The sequence below is a fragment of the Anneissia japonica genome, unplaced genomic scaffold, assembly GCF_011630105.1.
Source record: "Anneissia japonica isolate Jap-2015-1 unplaced genomic scaffold, ASM1163010v1 scaffold1005_len2656397_cov198, whole genome shotgun sequence".
NCBI lineage: Eukaryota > Metazoa > Echinodermata > Crinoidea > Comatulida > Comatulidae > Anneissia > Anneissia japonica.
Genome location: NW_022683792.1, coordinates 1,032,122 through 1,052,904, shown reverse-complemented (window position 1 = coordinate 1,052,904; position 20,783 = coordinate 1,032,122). Strand labels below are relative to the sequence as shown.

General features: G+C 32.4%; 1 protein-coding gene across 2 annotated transcripts in view; it reads left to right on the top strand.

Annotated features, from left to right (window-relative positions):
• The window catches only part of LOC117101821 (putative extracellular sulfatase Sulf-1 homolog), a 37,079-nt gene that overhangs the window by 3,190 nt on the left and 13,106 nt on the right, over positions 1–20,783 (top strand). Inside the window, exons 2-9 of one of the 2 annotated variants that reach the window (XM_033241915.1) lie at positions 7,469–7,599; positions 8,774–9,013; positions 9,759–9,909; positions 14,852–15,022; positions 15,374–15,524; positions 17,268–17,443; positions 17,954–18,073; positions 19,896–19,949. In XM_033241915.1, the coding sequence (XP_033097806.1) occupies positions 7,476–7,599; positions 8,774–9,013; positions 9,759–9,909; positions 14,852–15,022; positions 15,374–15,524; positions 17,268–17,443; positions 17,954–18,073; positions 19,896–19,949 (1,187 nt within the window). In that variant the 5' untranslated portion in view covers positions 7,469–7,475. The remainder of the gene's footprint in view (positions 1–7,468; positions 7,600–8,773; positions 9,014–9,758; positions 9,910–14,851; positions 15,023–15,373; positions 15,525–17,267; positions 17,444–17,953; positions 18,074–19,895; positions 19,950–20,783) is intronic. The other variant, XM_033241923.1, reaches the window with a different exon arrangement.

The following is a 20,783-nucleotide window of genomic DNA, read 5'->3' as shown; positions in this document are numbered from 1 at the left end:
TGGGATTAAAAGGCAAGCATCTTAAACCACCAAACTATTCAACGCCACTAAATGATACTATAGAACAGGGTCTATGATGATACTTTAAATAATGATACTGTAGGCCTACTAATTATAATAACAAGTTCTTGTAATCTCGAAAGCTCCGATGAGGGCAGTATAATAGGGGCAGTAGAGCATATTGGCCCTAATGGCCGCCCATACAAAATGATATAAATCAATCAGCCAAGTGTTTCTAGAGCTCCTGCGGCAGAAGCGTATATTGTCCCTAACGGCCGCCCATACAAAAAGATTTATTTATCAATCAGCTGAGTGTTTCTAGAGCTCCTCATCACAGCTAAAAATATTAATTCTCATAGAATAACATTAATAGTAATAATTTATAATAATGAAACTAAAACTTTGGCATTTAATTATCTCACCTGAGTTTATTATACTAAGTATTGTAAGTGTACATCCATTCTAAATCTAATATTTTTCAAATAACGTAATACTAATAATGAAGCTTCAAAGTTTTTTCCGACCATATGAACATGAGATGAGTTAATTAAGCATGTAATCTACAACATGCAGTTGTGAGCGTGATAGCAGAGTGCATTGGCGCCAATAATCCAATTAATCAAACATCTCTTCTATCACTGTGCTCTTCGCCAGACCTCAGACTGCTCTTTTACTTTAGGTATTCTCATTTCTCCCCTTATTCAAAATTTAAACAACTCTTTCATTATCTTGTACACTCTTATAAAAACATTACTTATGTTGAAATTGAGAACACCCACCTTTAAAAAAGATATAATGAAGCATCAAATTGCTCATTTTTAAGGAAATAAGTTTCAAGGAGACCAAGGAGACACATCAAAACATTGCTTTGCAAAAAAATCTTAAATTTTTCAGGAATGGTTACATGTTTTGTACAAAAACATACAAGTAGTTTAAGTTCCGAGAATTTCAATAAACAAATTAAAAAAATTTTTAATTCATCAAAATAATTACATAAAATGAGTTTCTTTAAAATAAGGAAAGTGACAATAAAAGAAACAATAAGAAACCTTGCTTTTAAAATTGGTAAATATTTTCTTGTGTTATAATATAATTTTAATTATTGAAAAAGCTACTGTAATATTTTACACTTGGTAAGAAATTGGAATATTGAATTTAATTATTTATTTTTTATTATGTTTGTTATCTCAATATAAACAGAATTTTTATTAATATTTTAGAAAGTAATTCCAATATTGATTGTTTTACGCGATTATAAACACCAAAAACTATAGGTAAATAAAATATCAAGGAGGTATGAACTCCTTGGTAAATACACAGTGAAGCTGTAATGATAATCTGCCTTATTCTTCGTACCCTCTTCGAGAATTGTATTACCTTACTAAGAACACTTATTCCAGGCCTTGTAACATAAACAAACAGAATTCTATATTTCTATTCCTCCATGGTTAAACTGATCTCTGCAAACAAGCCGCCGTCTGACAAAATAAATGCTATGTTTTTCTACTAATGTATGGAGTATCTATAACAGCGTTTGACAGCAATTTATAGCACACTCAGGAATATTAAAACACATTTCCCAAGTTAACAATTTTGTGATTTGAAGATATCCTGCTTAGCATACTCTATGTCTTATAAATTTGTTTAAAAAAATATAGGATTACATACTTATATTATTGCAGTACAATATTAATATTTCCGTCTCTTTAGAAAATAAGAACGTTTTTAATAATATGATGATATCAGAAATTTATACCTCATCGATTCAGAAAATTATCAAATGTGCTGTATCAAAGGAAGAATAATCAAGGCTTTAATCTCTGTCCACACCAAATTTTATGTGACAAAAAGCACTGATATGCCCATATTTGGGTGTACCATGCCCATATATGGGCACATAACACAAATTTGTCACATAAAATTTGATAGTGTGAACAGAGCTTCAAGCTCAGTTTACATTATCAAATTTTTATGTGACAAGTGGGTGTATCACTTTTTTTTGGTCACACAAAATTAGATAGTGTAGACATTTAGTAATTAATACAAAGTTTCAATTTTTGTTAAGTTATACCATTTTTATATTATTTCTGTACCTTAATGTTTCTGGTTGGCTGTACATATCTCTACAGGTCAAGGCAGAATTAATTAGCCCCATATAATTGTCAATTGTTTGAAAAAAAAAACAATTTTCAGCGATAAAAACATTTCCAGATGTACATTACAGGTAATTGGAATTGCTGATTTGTATCTCCATCACAGTAGTGGAATACAGTCAGTACAACAGTAAATGTATTTATTATTTGAGATAAGAATATTTTCTTTGTTGACTATGTAGCGTGTTATAAATAACTTTGAAATTTATTATATTTGCCTTTAATTCTATTTGTGCCCACCTAAGTAATACAGTACTTTATACGATGGTTTTATTTTAAATAATAAGTAAATAATGATTATCGCTTAGATTGTAAGTATCAACAGACCTATAGTACCCTCCCTGTCATCAAGTATTTATTAACACGCAACATTTACTATGTATACCATTACCAGATGTTCAGTTTTATCTGGTCAATTGTTTTCGATAAATATGTTTTAAATGGAAACCATTCACCAAAGTACAAGGTCCCCCGAATTCAGCTAAAAATATTTATTGTTTTTGATACTTCAGTTCTAGGTACAGAACATGCTTCCTCCCTGATTCAGAGAAGAAAACCATATGACTAAGTTTGTTGTCATTAGTGATTTTTGGCAGGATAATTTGCTAGGTTGACTTCCCCTTCTTCTTATAATCATAATATTACGCTTGGATACGGTAATTTCACCTGTACTGATACTGAAAGAACACTGTACAATGTAGCAATACAATGTTTATTAACATTTACAAAGCATTGTTGAAAATATCAACAGGGGTTTTTTTGGGCTACAGTTTGAATTGATTTTTGAACCTCATAAAGTAACAGTAGAACTACTGTAGAGAAGATGCTATAATAACACTAGAGAACTATGGATATTTTTAATGGGTCTCAAATTTAGGTCTATGAGACTATGCCGTATTATTTATATTCAATGTTGCTATGATATTACATCATTCAATATTATAACTACCAGTAGATAAATCGTAAACAAACATAGGATGATTGATGAAGGATCTGTGTGTTTACAAAGTCAAGTAAATATGTTCAATAGATCATCAACGGTAATGTTGACTTACAGTCTACTTACATTGCTGTAATTCCATAAAGAAATCCCAGCTTTGTATAGAATAGAATAGAATGCTTTAGTCATGATAAGAATTCTGCTGTATTGTTGAAAACATGGCAGAACCTGTGTACTGTATTCTGGAATTGGCTTTACGCCCACAAATGTCAGATACATTACATCATGCTCAGAATTAGTGATTGCTAGCGCTAACACTGTGATTGAACATTCGTAGATTGCCATTGGCAGTGGGTTCAGTAACTGTCTACACTGTCTTATGCAATCTCAATGAACTCTCCACCAGAATGTTTTCAGTTTTGCATTTTTTCTTGTTTATTTTTAAATATTGTATTTATTCAAATAAACACCCCACTTTTGAATAAACACCTCCTCTTGAATATATGCCCCTATAGAGCCTCATTTGGAATAAATGTCTCCCTTAAATAAATGCCCAATAAATGACGGTTAACAAATATCATGGAAGCAACATCATTCTCAACACATTATATTAATGTTCTACTCCAGTAGAATTACATTTTTCCAGTCTGGTTTGGGATCAATAAGTTTTTATGATCACGCAATAACACATTTACAGTTAAATTAAGGAGCATTTATTTGAGTATATACACCCAAAAAAAATAAATGTCTCCCTTGAATAAACACCCCCTTAAAAACACTTCTCAACACTAAATACCTCACAGGGCATTTATTCGATTAAATACAGTAAATCCTTAATCCAGAGCATTTCTTTAATTAAACAATCAAACTTTGTTTTACATTTAGATAAAATTCTGAAGTGATCAACAGTATTAAGATCACTTATACCATGTTGTTTTAAGTGCATTCCTATGTTTCCCTTTCTGTGTTCATCAATGCGTTGATAAAGGTGTCGGCAAGTATAGCCGACATAGCTTGAATCACACAAGCCACATTGAAATTTATACACAACGCATTGTTCGTTAACAATCTTAGGTTTTCTTTCTCTCTTCTTTAAGATTTCACCTACTTTCCTACTAGTAAACACTGGAATAATTTCTTTATCAATCTTAGAGCTGAGTTGTTTAAGTTGTTTAGTAACTGAGTTTGCTGAAAGCTGATCCTTAAAAGGCAGTACAATTCTAACAGTAACTCTTAGGAAGTATTGTATCTGAGGGTACAGTAACTGCAAATTGATTTGCACTTTTGAAGTATGTGCAGGTATTCTAGTTGCCTGTGGTGTAAGTGTATGCTCTATGTGATCATTCACATTTAGTTGACAAAAGTAAATTTACTGAAGCTATTAAGCTTATGATTAGTCACCCTTAACTTGATTCAACCAAATTGGCTCTCAACCACTCTGTTGGTTAATAGTTAACTAGATATGAGATCAAGGCAGTGTCGAAAATCACCAGTTCCACCCAGTTAGCCCATGTTTCATTTTCATAACCGACAGTGGCTTAAGATTGCTGTAGTTGAAAAGAAGATCAATTAGATATATTTTTTATTTTGTTTTTTTTACCATCCTTTATAGTATACCAAAAATATTATCGTAGCAAATAGATAGAAATTTGTGTTCTTGGCTTAATTGTTAATTAATTCTTTAATTAAGTACTTTCAATTACTTGATTGAACCAACAACAAAATTTATACAATAATGCAATATGCTTATTAAAACCACAATAAATTAAAACCACTTGTCCTACAGTATCAAAATATACGTACAGAGTAGCTCTTAAGTTCTACTGAACAACATGTAATTTTCAATGAGTACAGGTCATAAGAAAAGCCAGTAGGATACTGCACTCTGGGCATCTTCATCCAAGCTGTACTAATAAGAGGCTCGGTAGGCTGCCATGCAACCTCTTCTTATCATGGTTGCATGAGAAAATAAGCTTGTAGATTGCTGTGTACATTTCTTTTTTTTTTTATAAGAAAACATTTTATTAAAGAACACCAACACAACAAAATAATGAACAAATTGAGGCTGAGGTAAAATCTCAAATGAAGTTTATTATTGAAAAACCAACAAAGCAAGCTAGTCACTTACAGTAAAGTATTGATATTTAAAAAAGTTAATATACTGTATTATAATATTATATACTATGTACAGTAATACCCTCTAAATAAAATATAGTACAGTATATACAGTGGTACAATAAGAATTTTCTATCTTGAAAAGTGTAAAATAAAAACACTTTAAGCCTGAAATTGGGAAAAAAAAGAACACTTGAGTCTGGAAAAAATTTGCTGGTTCTTATAAAAACGTGTACTCAAGAACACAATTCGGTTTCCCACTGGAGAAAAATAAAAACGGACCTCAGAGACCTAAGAGAGTCCTCCTTTCATTTTTTACCAGCATTTTTTTTTAGGTGAACAGTCTAAATCCTTGCAGGTATATAATTAGTAGTCTAAAATGATCTGTGTAATATGTATACTCTATCAAATTCCTAATGAAAGGCATGGCAGCCAATTATTGGATGAAAATGGTTGGCACAGCAGTTTTGATCTATTGCTGTATACTGTACTCCCAACCTAAAGTACATTGGCTCAAACTCTTCCAAACTATAAAATTATGTGGCTGCAGTAAAAATGGAGAAACAGGGTACAGTATGTTAAAATGTTTTTTAAAGACATCAAAGAAACATAAAACAGTAACCAGTGACTCAACTTTTTAATTAGATAGACTATATAATTACAATTTTCTTGATATTACATTACTAATTTTTGTAATTAATGTATGTTGCTTTTTATTACAATTTAATAATAGATTTTGTTAGGTACTGTTGTAATCATTTTGAAAGATATTTTGACATTTGCTGTTAAATTTCAACTTCCAATTTCATAGTAGGTATGTTGGTTAATTCAACATATTAGCAAATTATGACGAATTATGATACATGTGAACTTAATCATTGTGTCTATGAATGTAATTAATCGTTATGACTTTATCAATTCATAGCATTCTATGTCTAACCGAAGTTGTTTGTTATTGAAGCATACATATGAAGTTTTTCTCAATCACTTTCTTCTTGACTGTTTAGAATTGTGGATACAGTTGTGTTGAAGTTAGCTTGAATGAAAGTCTCCCTGTGATCTTAATTGGCAATACCTTTTCTCCCATTGGCAGTATTTGCGCAAAAGTTCAATGTCATACCACAAGCTGGGACAGAGGAATACATTTCAGCTTGTTGGGGTACAGGTCTGCGACTTCAATACTGATTGGATGTCACTGCTCAAATTGAGACCCTTCTGCCATGTGTTTCAAAACTCACAATTGTTAGCAAGTTTGCCTTTTGGACAGGATTATAAATTGTCAAATAACTGACTGTGATTAATGTAGCATATTAAACAATTCTATAGCAAATTTATGTTTTTGTGTATTATCCTCATTAATCAACTAACCCTAAAAATCTTACTTTTGAATTTACAACGTGTACTTCTGCAGTGTCAGTGTTGAGCTAATAGTTGAATACACTTATTTTTTATAACAACCAGTAAAATTTTTCCCAGGCTCAGTGTTATATTATTTTTTTTGCAGATTTCACGCTCAAAATTCGTTCTTATGTTCTTCTTATTTTTAATCAGTTTTCAAACTAGAAAATTATTATTGTACAGCAATAATATATTACATATTGCGTATTACAGTTTCCTGCTGTACTGTATTATATAGGGACATAGTTACACCTACTGCAAAAAAGGTACAGATAAAAATTTGTTGGTTTTCTATTTTTTTAAAAAATAAAATAAAAATATCATTTGACATTTTTCCTTGTATGTTCATATTTTGTTCTTAATTTTAAGCAATTTCAGCCTCAGTGTTCTTATAAGATGTGTTATAAAAAAGTGTAAAAAAGTGTAATACAATTCAAAATATTATTGCTTATTCTGTTGCATATAAGTAATTTTATTAGATTTCAATTAAATTTTAAAACAAGAAAACATTTTTTTGTGTTAGTCATAAATAACCATTATTTTCATAGACTTTAAATTTACTGTTGGTTTAAGATTTTTATAATTTTTACAATAGCCACTGTATCTTAAAAGTTAAGAGTTTGACAAGTAAAAGATATAATTTTTACGTATTTGTTATATAACACCATTTTCTTTACTTCTTGAGTGCTTGTCATTTTCTAAATTATTACAGATTTGTTAGTATTATAGAGCATAGAGTAACCGTGGTTTACAGGTACTTATCGATCTATTTTAAATATAAATCAGGAATTTAAAGATAGATGTACTGTAAATGATGATATTAATATCATCATTCAATCAATTCAATCAATCTTTTTTTCAGAGGAATTATGAAGAATGATATCATCAAGTGGATGTTAGTTTTGTTGGCAACCAGTTGTAAATGTATGAAATCCAGAGATCGTTTACCAAACATCATTCTGATCTTAACTGATGACCAAGATGTTATGTTAGGTAATGCTTTAGCTACTTCTCTCCTTCCTAATCTTGTTTATAGATTAACTGAGTATTTATTTATAAATTATTCCATAACTCTGTACTGTGTAAAATCATTTTTGATATTAGATTTGAATGAATAAAAATCAGATTGAGTATCAGACTGTATAATTCAGTGTGGTAATTAAAATTATTTGAGAGAAAACTTGGCATGTCTATAGAAATATTGACGTCTGATTACAAGTGATAGTAAAATGATCATGTCAAAGGTTAACAAGCTGCTAAAGTGGTCATGAGACAATTGTTGGAAAGAAGACAATAATATCCGAGCAGGTAGTGTGACCATGACAACAATTTGCAAGCAGGTAGAGAGATTGTCATGACAGATGGGATGCAAAAGAGGCAGCCATGAAAGCAGTTGGCAATGTAGAGAGGGTGTCGTGACAGATGGTAACTTTTGACATGACAGAGAGATTGCTGTGACAGATGGCAAGCAAGAGAATTGGTCATGGCATCTTTTGGCAAGATAGAAATATTGACATAACAGCTGCGACAACGAGGTAGAGTGGCCATGGCAACAGTTGGGAAATACTGTACAGTAGTTAGAGATATCATAGCAACAGTATCAAAGATTGTTACTATCACAATAATTTAGAAGAGTCTTTCTGAAACTGTTACAGCACAAGTACGTACAAAGTTTTAAGAAGTATTTGAAGAGATACTTGCACTTCAAAATGGTGAAATGGAAAGTGCTGTACATAGACAAAATTTTGTTTGAAATAAATGTGGGTGTGAAATCCCACGAAAGAGAATAAAACAGATACTTGCTTTTTGGGACAACCTGCCTGGAGGTTATAATTCTGTTGATAGTAATTGTTATTGTCGTGATGGAATAATAGACAAGAACTGGATTTGCGTCAGGAGAAACATGTATAGGTGTAATTTTGCCCTACCCGACGTGGAAATGTACCAAATACTCGGTACATTTGAAAACAACTGCGAAAAAAAAACTCTGTTGATGCAAAATGCCATGAGCATCAGTTTTGGCAGATACCGTCAATATATAAATTAATATTGAAGCAACCAGTTATATTATGTTAGCGTTTTATAAAATTTGTGAATTGTTTGCATTTTGCATGCCTTTCTGTTCCCATTTAGTTTTTGTTATACTTTAAAAAAAATTTTATTGAAGGATCCATGTCTGTGATGAATAAAACCAAGGAGTATCTTGGCAAAAATGGTGCTAACTTCATCAATGCATTCGTGACAACTCCATTGTGCTGCCCTTCTAGAAGCAGTATACTCACTGGAATGTACGAGCATAATACTGGTGTTTTTGACAACCAGGAAACCTGTGTCTCAAAGGAGTGGATTGAAGGGCCAGAAACAAGAAACTTTGGAGCTTACCTTCAGAAAAGTAAATACAGGACAGGTGAGCATTTTAACATTGAATTTCAAGCATTAATATTAAAATGAATATAAAAAATTAATATAAAAAGTTTTTTTCATACAGAATTTAATAATATTATGTTGGTCTTTTTAATTCAGTTCATTTATTTTCAAGAGGACATAAAATGTACAATAAAAATATAAAAATTAGTGAAAAAAGATCACTATATTAAACTCTACTTCTGGTGTAGGGCAAAATAAAAGAATGAATACGCTTAACATATAACATTAAATAAGGCGGGGAAACACTTAGGGCATCTACTGTAAAAAGACAAAGATCAGTTTAAAAGTTCATCATACCAAGGCTTTAAAGTGGAGTTAAGTAACTTGGTAGTTAAGATGCTTTCCTTCAATTCCTAAAGGTCCTGGGTTCAATTCCTGTCATGATAACAGGATTTTTGTCATGAGCAGAAACAATTTCACTTCCTTAGCTACACAATGAGATCTAGTCTTTTTAAGGTTTGTCTTGTGCGTATTTGTCTTTTGAAATGATTGCTACTTAGAAATGTGATTAAGTTCGCTGTTCAGCCCTTGTGCCTAAAGTTAAATAAAAATGCTTCTATGCATAATTCACATTATTTCACCTGTAATTGAATCAAGTAAATATGAAATACACACCCAAATCCCTGTGAAGTATTGATATTAGACCCAACCATGTACCAGGTACCACTAGATTAAAGAGAAATATATATCTAATTGCATCAGTTGGTTTTTCTTTTCTCCTGCAGGTTATTTTGGGAAATATTTGAATCGATACAATGGCTCGCATATACCGGAAGGTTGGAGGGAATGGGTTGCTCAGCTACAAAACTCAAGATATTACAATTATTCAATTAATCGTAATGGCCAAATTCATAGACATGGCTATGACTATTATCGGTAGGTTTTTTATTAGTTTAAATTTAGCCTTTTTATTGATATTTTCCTATTTGTTATCGTCATCAATTTTCATTATGAGAATCTGCATTGTCTATTTTGTAAACCATTGTTCAAACATATGTTTTTTCACTTTTTAAAATTGTTCTTAAAATCATTATTACAAGCGTAAGCATATTATCAAATGAAACTATTTTCCAAACTTTATATTGCATATTTAATCACTTATATTACTTCGAGTTGGGTAAGGTAAAATTATAATTGTTTATTCTTGTTTATTTTTATATATAATAATATTTATATATCTCAGAAACTAGATGGGACCACATTTTCCAAGCTTGTCATTAAAGGTCAACTGATATTCAGGGTCCTTTTAAGTGATGTGATATGCCTATATGGTCATGATGCGATGTCATCATGACCATACAGTACTATATTTTAGTTGTTAAAATTGAGAAAAAAAACCCCTGGTGTAACAGGATTTGAACCCAGATGCTAAGATCTGAAGGCAGGTACTTTAACTGTTAAGCTTTACCTCTGTTATCGGTTCAAGCACTTTCCATCATCACTCTATTCCCTTAGCCACATCCTTTCAATCACTTGCCAACGTCACAATAGTAAACTTGGCCAATTCCCTGTCAATCATTTGCCAACACCACCCTTGGCCACGTAACTGGTGTAATAATATCCATGATGCTACATTATTACGTGGGATCTCAATCAATACTTTTGCATGGAAAACCTTGCTAATGGGCTCATACCAATGAAAGAATTGATCGCTGCAAAATTACCTGTAGGCCCATTACATTCCATCATTCAACCTTATATTGATTTTGAAATCTCACAATGGGTCAAGTACACTTTGATAAATTATGTTCTTTTAGCATTTAATTAAATCCATCACCTAGTTAATTATAGGGGTTAGAATCTATAGTGTGCAACATCACTAAATATATAATGGTTGCATTTTGAAAGTTATTCCCTAGAATAATAACATTAATTATTATTATTAAGTCATTTAAGAGCTACATTTTTGAAGTTGATCTTAAAACAATATTTGTATAACCTAATAATATACAGTTTCTTATACATAATTTAAGAGCTACAAGAGCTACTATACAATATATTTTTAAAGTTGCTCTTAAAACAATAATTGGATAATTGGCTTATTCCCTCACCAACCTATTCAGTCTGATTTACTGTTTATTTGGATTTGATTTGCTTGTTATATTTCACTAATTCGAAGTAGCTGGCATCACATTCTCTCCTTGCGCAGCATGCTGTACCACAAACCATTAGCATAGTTGGGTAGACCAGAGTATAGGCCTCTATAACCATTAACTATAGCAGAGTAGGCCCATTCATTTAATAATTGGTGTAATTTGAGTTGGATTACTATGAATATCACTTGCTGATGAGATATTCTGACTGATTACTCCCAGGTAATGCCAGGCTTGAGGGCACTATACCAACTGTATCTCATCTATTTCTGGTTATCCATGATTTAATCTAGGGATTGACATGTGTGTAGTTTGGCAGTGATTTAGCTGGTAGTAGTATATCTTTCATTGACTACTGTAGTTCCATTATGTTCTATTGATGTAGCATTAAGTGTGTTTTGTCACTCCATCTATCAAGTGGTTTTTGGTTGCTTCATTGATGTACCATCAAGCATGTATCAATATATTTTATGGCCCTGTTAATGTATTGTAGGATTAATTGAAGTGTATGACATTCCGCTGAGTGATGTAGCCGAATTATCATATATCAATTTGATTTTTTATCATTGAATGTAGCACAAATTTTTTATGCTTAGTGTATATGTTGTACGGTAGTAGCCATCTTTGAGAGAGACACTTGGCCGTCATTGACGGGATTCGTTGACAAAATCACTGCAGGTTTTTACTTTAAGCCAAGATTACCATTATACTGCACATATGCATTTAAGTTAACTTTTTGTTTTATTTTATCTTATATTTTTAATTTTTTAAGTATTTTGTTTAATTGATTAAAAAGGACTAACTTCTCGTAACCCTGGGTTGGATCCTGACAAGTACTCTACCTCCAGGTCAGAAGGATCCTGGAGCACATTGTGGGTTCATTGGGTTTTCCATTGTGGCAGTGGCGGCACCAGTGGTGGGGGGAGGGGGCAGCTCGTCGGGAAGTCGGACCAAAAAAAAAAAAAATAGGTTCAGTTTTCCCATCCCAGCCATTTCCGGCCATCTAGAAGTCCCAATTTTTAAAAAAAAAATCTTGTTTTGGGCTCCCATACCCACCCCTGGCTCTGGCCTTCAGCCCTCAGATACTGATGCGTGTTATAGTTACACCCATAAATAATTAGCTCCCCAGTCGGACATCTTAGCCCCCACTATAAGTAATATCCTAGAGCCGCCACTGCATTGTGGTAGATCATTGTAGTATTGTAAATTTTAGTTGCCTTTCAGTCTGGATATGAGTTATAAATACAGTATTATCATCAGTTTCTAAATTGTTGAAACATCCTTCTTTCATGCAATGTTGTTTACCACCTGCACCTCCCCCTGAGCCCTGCTGGAGCCTTGGATTGTCTCCAGCTATATGATTAGATCTCAAATCTCTTGCTTCTGATACACCTATGTTATTGTCTAGAAACAATATATCAGTGCACACAATAAACACTTTATAATATTAAATTCCAATTTCATATTTAATGTCTCATGGTTGATGTATGTTAATATTAGAATATGTATTATACTCACATAGCAAATTCATAAACCACTGTCTGTGTTCAGTTAATACTGAATGTACACGACAAATGTATGGGTAATTTTAGCAACAATAATTCATTCAGTTAATCACATCAAGAGTATTCCTAAAAGAAATACTACAACACAAGTGCAATAACATTTTTGTAACATGCACTAAACTGCAAAATAATTGAGTTGTTGGCTTACTTCAACAGCAGTGGATCTCATTTAAACGTTTAACCTTCGTTCCAATTCATACTGTTTTCTGAGTTGTTTTATAGGAAGTTATTGTTACTTTTGACAAGGCTGTGAAGTACTGCAATTTTTAATGAGTTTAGCTTAAAATGAAGATGACATTATCATGTGGAAAATAAGTCAAACCCATTAAATATGACCTATGACCTAAAAAAAAGCCTATAATATTTATGGATATTCATTTTAATTCCCTAAAATGCATTAATACAATTTGCTTGTACTGAATACAATTCAGTATCTAGTAAATACAAATATAGTACAGTATATATATTAACCATACTTTTGTAAGTCAGTGGACTTTCCTTTTTTCTTCCAATTTTTTACAATTTTGAGAACTACTGTACAGTGGGACCCGGGCTGGCTGGGTTCTTAAATCCGCTACTGCTTACAGTAATTATTAAAATATTGATTTTTACCTTTAAAATAATTTGTTTATCAACTTCCAGTGAAACACTGATCAAAATTATTCATTTTGTGGCTGTTTAATTAAAGATGATTTACTATCAAAATCTTTAAAGTGATTGCTAGCAAGGTTTAATAGACTAAAAATTATAATTACACATCTTTTTAATTGACAAAGTTTTTTTTATTATATTATTTTCAATTGGAAACAACAAGTTATATCAATATACAAAGGGTTTGAATCTGACTCGTTTGCTCAGAGTTTTCAACGTTCAAGAAAGAAAAGTTTATACTTTAATAAAAATTGTCTGAAAAATAGGCTAACTCTTAACTTTTTATCACAGTTGGCCAAATTTATGATTTCCTTGAGTAGCAGGTCACAAATTAACTCAATGCCATTCTAAAAATGTTCATTCCGTGTGAACTTTCTCGCATTTTTTTCTAATCAAATATTAAAAATTTACAAGTGCATTTCCATGAAATCTGTCAATGTTCCATTCTTGTGAAATTCTGCGGAATGATTTCATCGGGACTTGATGAATTGTGTAGTGGCAAAATTATTTAGGAATTCCCCCAAACACTGCACATTTAAGAAGTGCTTATTTATTAAGATTGCCAAAGAAATGTTTTTGTTATTTATTTAAAAGTTGTTTTTGTTATTTGTAGAAAGATAAGGCAGAGAATGATACTACTACTGTATATCAATATGATTAAGTAGTACGTCACAGTCATCATCATGTGTATAGTATTGTGTACGTGACAATAAATAAATAAAACAAACTTGAGTGATTGAATTCCAAAGAGGGATCGCTTGATAGCTGGCTAGTGTATGACAATAAAACTTGGGATATGTAGGCCTATTTCAAAGAGAAATAAAGGAGTTTAGTTAAACAAAAATTCACTATTAGCTCCTTGATCTTTTCTGAACACAAACTCATCAATGCTTGCAAAGAAATCCATGCCATTGGCCACAATGAGCTAAAAAAGCATTTAACGACAATTTGATGATAAGAGGTCGATCCCCTCTAAGGAAATCTGCCTATTCTTACAGTGCCCCATTGGGGATGAGTCTGAGATTCAGCAAATATTAACAGGTGTTGTTGGTTTCAGTCTGTACCTGTTGATACGGTGATACCAACTTACCCCTGGCTGTTGTTGAGACCAACTTCCTCCTGGCTGTGGTTGACTTTTTGCTCGGCCAAACTTGCCCTTAGCTGTGTTGTTGACTTCTTCCCTACCAACTTGCCCTTGGCATTCGTTGATGTCTTTCCCATTGAGCTTACCTTTGACTCTGGTTGACATATTTCCCATCTTTGTATTGGCATCAAAGTTATATTCAAACTCTTTGAATTAGGATTTGAATTTTGTTAACCAGATATGATTTTATGTTATGATTTTATCAATTTATGTCTTTTGTATAGACACATATTTCTTAATAGCCTGTTATTAAGTAACATACTATAAACAAAACCTGATTAAATTTAACATAAATTTAGGTGAATACATTTTACAGCTGTTTCTAACAAATATTTTCTTTAAAATTAAAATGTTGTTTTTTTCAGAGATTATTTTCCTGATTTAATAACAAATGACAGCCTGACCTTCTTCCATCTGTCCAAGAAAAATTACCCCAATCTTCCTGTTGCCATGGTATTATCGTATCCAGGACCACATGGACCTGAAGATGGCGCTCCTATGTATCAACATCTGTTCGAAGGCAATCATCTTCACCGGTAAACTTTTTTATTTTAACATATGTATGGGTCAGCTAGAAGTAAAAGTAAAGGTGTAGTCCCTTCATATCTTTTCAGTTGGGAAATTATTTTCCTATGTATTTTACTTGTTACAACACATCGTCAATATACCAAGAAATTATTTGTGCTTTCCAGTAATTAACTATGGTCAATGTAGGAATAATATTATTTTTTATAAAATTGAGAAAACATGGTGTAAATAACTTGGATGTTTTTAGCATTAACTGGTCAATGAACGACTATTTTTAGATTCGACACAGTAGATGACACTGAATATAGTTTGTTAATGCTTTAAAAACAATAAAGCATTTCGTTTTCATTTTTTATTAGAACACCGACCTGGAACTATATGGAAAATTCCGACAAACATTGGATTATTCAAGTAATGGAAGAGATGTCAGACTTGGAGATTGCCTTCACGGATGCTTTGCAGCGCAAGAGGCTTATCACTCTCATGTCAGTTGATGATGCCATTCAGAGGGTAAGCAGCTTATCACCCTTATGTCAATTAATGCCTTTGAAAATGTAAGGCTCATCACCTTCATGTCAATCGATGCCATTCAAAAGAGGTTCATCGGGTTGATGCCATTTGTAATATTATGTTGTAATATCTGTTAATGGCATTTCAAAAGTAAAAGGCTCATCAAATTCTTGTTAGTTAATGCCATTAAGAAGTTATGAGGCTCATCACCCTTATGTTATGTCAATGCCATTCATGAAGAGGTTACAATTTTATGTCATTTGATGCAATTTAAAGGTAAGTGATTCATCATCCTCATCTCATGATGTTGTTCAAAGTGTAGGAGCCTCATCACCTTCATGTCAATCTATCAGATTCAAACTGTAAGAGCCTTGTCACTCTCATGTTGTGATGCCTTTAAAAAAAAGTGAAGATGACCATTTTCGTGTCATTGTGAAGACTAGAGGATTCTCACCTGCTAGTCATGATGCCATTTAAAAAGTAAGAACCTCATCACCGTCGTCTTATGATGCCATTCAAAAGGTAAAAGAATCACCACTCTCATAGTAGTTGATTTGATGTCAAAATAACATTTTTGCTACTACTGTATAATTCCTTTTCGAATTGTCTTCCTTTCTGTGGCTGAAAATTGGCATACAGTGGATAACATTAAATGGAAACATCAAATGCAAAATTTCTATTAAAGGATCAGAATGCTTTCTTTCAATATGAGGCTTTATCGGAATTTCAACTTCTACAGAATTGTCTACATCACCTACATTTCACAACTGGCAGGATTATTTGTTAACTCTGTATTATTATCCTTCAGTTTTTACAACAATAACATGATTCATTGGTGGCTCTGGCAACAAGCTTAACGATAATTTGCCGATAATTTGTGTTTCTGGAATTACAGTAATGTTGATTGAGACTAGTGGACTTCATATAATTCTTGGTGATTTATTAAGATGAAAATATTGAAAGCTTGACCATGTATACTGTAACTTGAAGGCTATTTTAAAATATGTTGAATTGGTAAGGACTACAACTACTGTAATCTCATTAGTTGCCAGTTATATCAATTGACATTGTGTTATACATTCCAAAATTAATGAGGAAAAATATAAATTATACCCTATTCAGACTACACTCCGTTGCGATCAGTTGCGATGTAATCGGTGGTAACCCAAAACAGAGTACTCCTGATTGCAATCAACAAGCGCATTTAGACCAACACAAAAAACTTTACATTGAAACAGGAGGTCAAATGGCTCTAGGCCTCTAGTGGCTATATCTATGTTGACTGGCCAATCATAGTGACTGTGGAATTTTCTGTGATTCGTTGCGATCAGATTCTGTGGTAATTGGGAGTAATAAAGATTGTAGCCCACAATTCCAACAGGTAACAATTGGTGAGATTTCACACATGATTGTGAATTGCGATTATGTGTCGCAATTGCTACAACCGATTGCAATGCGATGTTAGTCTGAATAGGGTATTACATACATATTTACATCGTAGAGTGCCATTTTGTCCATCTGTAGGTACCATAGCCGTAAAGTTTTGTACCTTAGCCAATGAGACTTGAGATACTCCGGACCATACATCTGTAAAATATCCTCCCTGGACCCATCCATTTTGAATTAATGTATCCGCCACTGGTCAACTATTCTCGATTCATTGTGAATCAAAATTAGAGAATAGTTCGTATTGATTTTTGAAAACAAGTTGAGTTTTCATTTCATTTTTTTTTTACCTTGAAGTTATGTCAAAAACTAGAATCACTGGGAGAATTGGACAATACATATATTATATTCACCTCTGACCATGGCTATCATCTAGGACAGTTTGGATTGGTGAAAGGAAAGTCAATGCCATACGACTTTGATATCCGTGTCCCTTTCTACATCCGAGGACCTGGTATTCCAGCAGGAATTGAGTAAGTTAACACCCCTAATGTTTAAAATTTTTGTGTTCAGTAAAGTAGTTATTCAACTGCACAGGAAGGTTGATATTCAAACACTCAATGATATTTTTCTTTGTTAATTTCTGCTGTATGATTATTTTGTTAAATGAAACTATTAACAGTCATATTGCAACGTGTAGTACACATATTGTCTAAGTTAACTAGTAACATAATATTTTATCATTGTATTATGACAGAAAAATATATTAGTTAAATTAATGTCTTAGAGTATGGTAGAATTTGTGTTTAAGGTGCTTGCACTCTAATCCAGGGTTCTGGGTTAAAATCCCATTTTTTCCCCCTAATGGATGACTAAAAACAGCTTCATTCCCTAAGCTTTATAAGACTAAGTTTATGTAGTGTAATTCCATCCTGTATGTGGTGAGTCATTTACTGTTGAATGAAAATGAAAAAAAGAAAGTTAATTTTTGTATGACGTCATGAACTGTGAAAATTGAATAATATAATGTTTCTAATCTTCAGGGTCCCAAATACGGTACTGAGTATTGACATCGCACCAACAATTTTGGACATGGCGGGAGTGTTAATACCGGAGCACATGGATGGCGTCTCAATTCTCAATCTTTTCACACATTCAAAGATGTATGTACGCTTTTATACTCACTTGCTTAGTTACCTATATGTTTATTAACATGTCAAGGATATAGAGTCTGTGTTTATGCTAATAAATTTGGTCATTGAATTTGAATATATGAATTGTTGGATCTGCCACAGTACCACTATTTGTTGAATGCAAACACTTATAGACAAGGTAGTAAATACATTCTACAGGTGTGTGGTAGGCCTTATTTCTAACTTTTAAAAAATTATGATTCAATTTTCTAGTAAATTTTAATGAATAATGTAATAGCAAGTTTGTAATCATCATACTTGCAGAGTTTTATTTAAAAGTGGAATACTATAAACAATGAGTGTTACCTAACATAAAATGGTTAGACATGGGTTAAAGTACCTTGAGACTTAACGCCAGCCTTAAAGTTATACAAGACATAAATTTACGACAGCTACCTGTGCATTTAGGTTAGGTAGCAGAGACTTCAGACTTGTCATGCAGCATTTAATGTTTACAGCTGGCGTAGAATGTTTTCCTGGATTAAATGTAATTTAATGCTTGACTAAAGATAACCAAGTTCAGATTTCAACATTTTCAATCTGATTCTCTGATACACCTGGCTTAGGTTTCAAATCTGAATGTAGCCTTTATTGTGCTTGTTCATTGGTCAAATTATAAATAATGGAAAATGAATAAATAGTTAAGTATTGTAGAAGTATTACATATTTGAAATTTGGCTGGTGATGTTAAATTTAAAGTTGGTCCTCTGGCTATGTACCAAGTTTAGGACTTTAGAAACACAGCCATATGTTGATCCATTAGCAAATTCCCTTGTGGATACATATTTATTAGTTCTGGAGTCTAGAAACTATTCCTCATTGAGTGAAGTTGAGAATGAAATTTACAAGTTCTGTTTAAACAATTTGTACTTTTTACTCTATAAACAAACATTCCAGATCATTAAGATTCTTTATTTTAATTTCAAGTTATAAGAATTAAAGTGCTTTAAAAGGTATTTTCAAAGTACTATACAGGTGAATAAGTAGGCTGCCAGAGGAGGGTTAGCAGAGTTCAAACATACTTTGTGCAAGACTTTGTTTATACCTTGTTTGGTGAAATTTTAACAATTGTCAAAAGAGGGCATGAAATTACAGTATCAAAATGGTTTTGCCAAAAGCTTTTGGGCAGAAAAGAAAATTAAATGGAAATTGTATCAATGAAATGCGAAAAATAATAAAATAAAATTTCTATTATTCTTATGGCTGCAGGTGCACCAACATGCCCCAAAATTAAATTATATTTTTATTCAAAGTCATTGACAGTGGCGGACAGGGTATAGATAAGTTTAACACCAGTTAATGTAGTGCCAAAAGGAGGTGCAACAGTAATAGTAATAGAATTAGGTGCCTACCTCAATCTGCCACCAGTGTTTGAAATATAATTATCACAAGTTTAATTAAAATTGCTTAAATTTGTATGTTTCCTATGTTGTCTGAGCAACATTGTTTTGGCTAGATTGTAGGAGTCTTGTGATTCCTCATCTACTTTCACCTGATTTGTTTACACTATTGCTTTTGTAACTGCCAAATATGATTAAAATTTACCAACCCTCAACTGGCTCTTAATATCATTGGTGAAATTTTAAGGCAGCTGCTTGCATGGCCCATAAAAAATTTCCAAATAAGCGTAACTGAATGTGTTCTTAATTTTGCATGTTTGCTGGTGTTAAGTTTTTGTTTATTATTTGTCTGCACATTTATGCACCAAAAAGCTTTCTAGCTGCGATTTGATCTCTTTCACCTGTGTTTATAAGTAGTGTTAGTCGGCTTATATTTAGATTTTGCTGCACAGGGAATGTAAATGGAACCGACTTGGAATGCTGGAGCAAAAGTGTTGGAAGTACAAGTAGGTTGCACCTTGCATTAAACCATTGCACTCAATCCATTTTTTTAATATCAATTTCATTTCTTCAATTTATAATTGTTTATATTATAAGTGTCATCTGAAAGATGGAATATTTTTAAATGTTTGTTTATGTTTTCGGTTTGTTTTTCCTGCGTTTGCTTTGTGTTTTTGCCTTCATTATAACTTGATATACATCTTCATTTCATTTTGTTTATGTTGTCAAGTACATGTCATTCACCATCTACTATCAGCCATGGTATCACAACTTGAAAGGTGTCCGAAGTTGGAAGAAGTCCCATTCCGGGTTCAGTAACGTTTCTTAAACATGAAATCTTATTTTGCTGCACATGGTGATATCCATCAGCATTGACTTCCATGAGACAATTATTAAAGAAGTGGTAAACACATACAAATATTATAAATTTGCAGGAGATGGGTTATTTTCCGGGAGGTTCTTGCTTGTGTGGGAGGTCCTCCCGGTTTCCGGGAGACACCCACACTTAGCGGGAGATTTGGGACCTCTTCAATATGAGATTTGTGATTTTTTTACCATTGGTTAACACACTGTTGCTGATGGAATGTCTAACACGAATTGAATTTTCAACACTTATGGAAAAGCTGTACCTAAAATTTTAATTTTAATGTTTTTATTTTAATAAACAATCTCTTAATTTAATTGTTGGTGTTATCTAACATTTGTTTCATTACATTTGTTTGGTTTATTTTATACATTGGCATGGCAAAACTAGGTCATTAAAGTTACCCATTCTCAGTTAGCCACCCCATTTAAAGCAGAATGTTCATTATTAACATCTCACTTATTTATATATACTT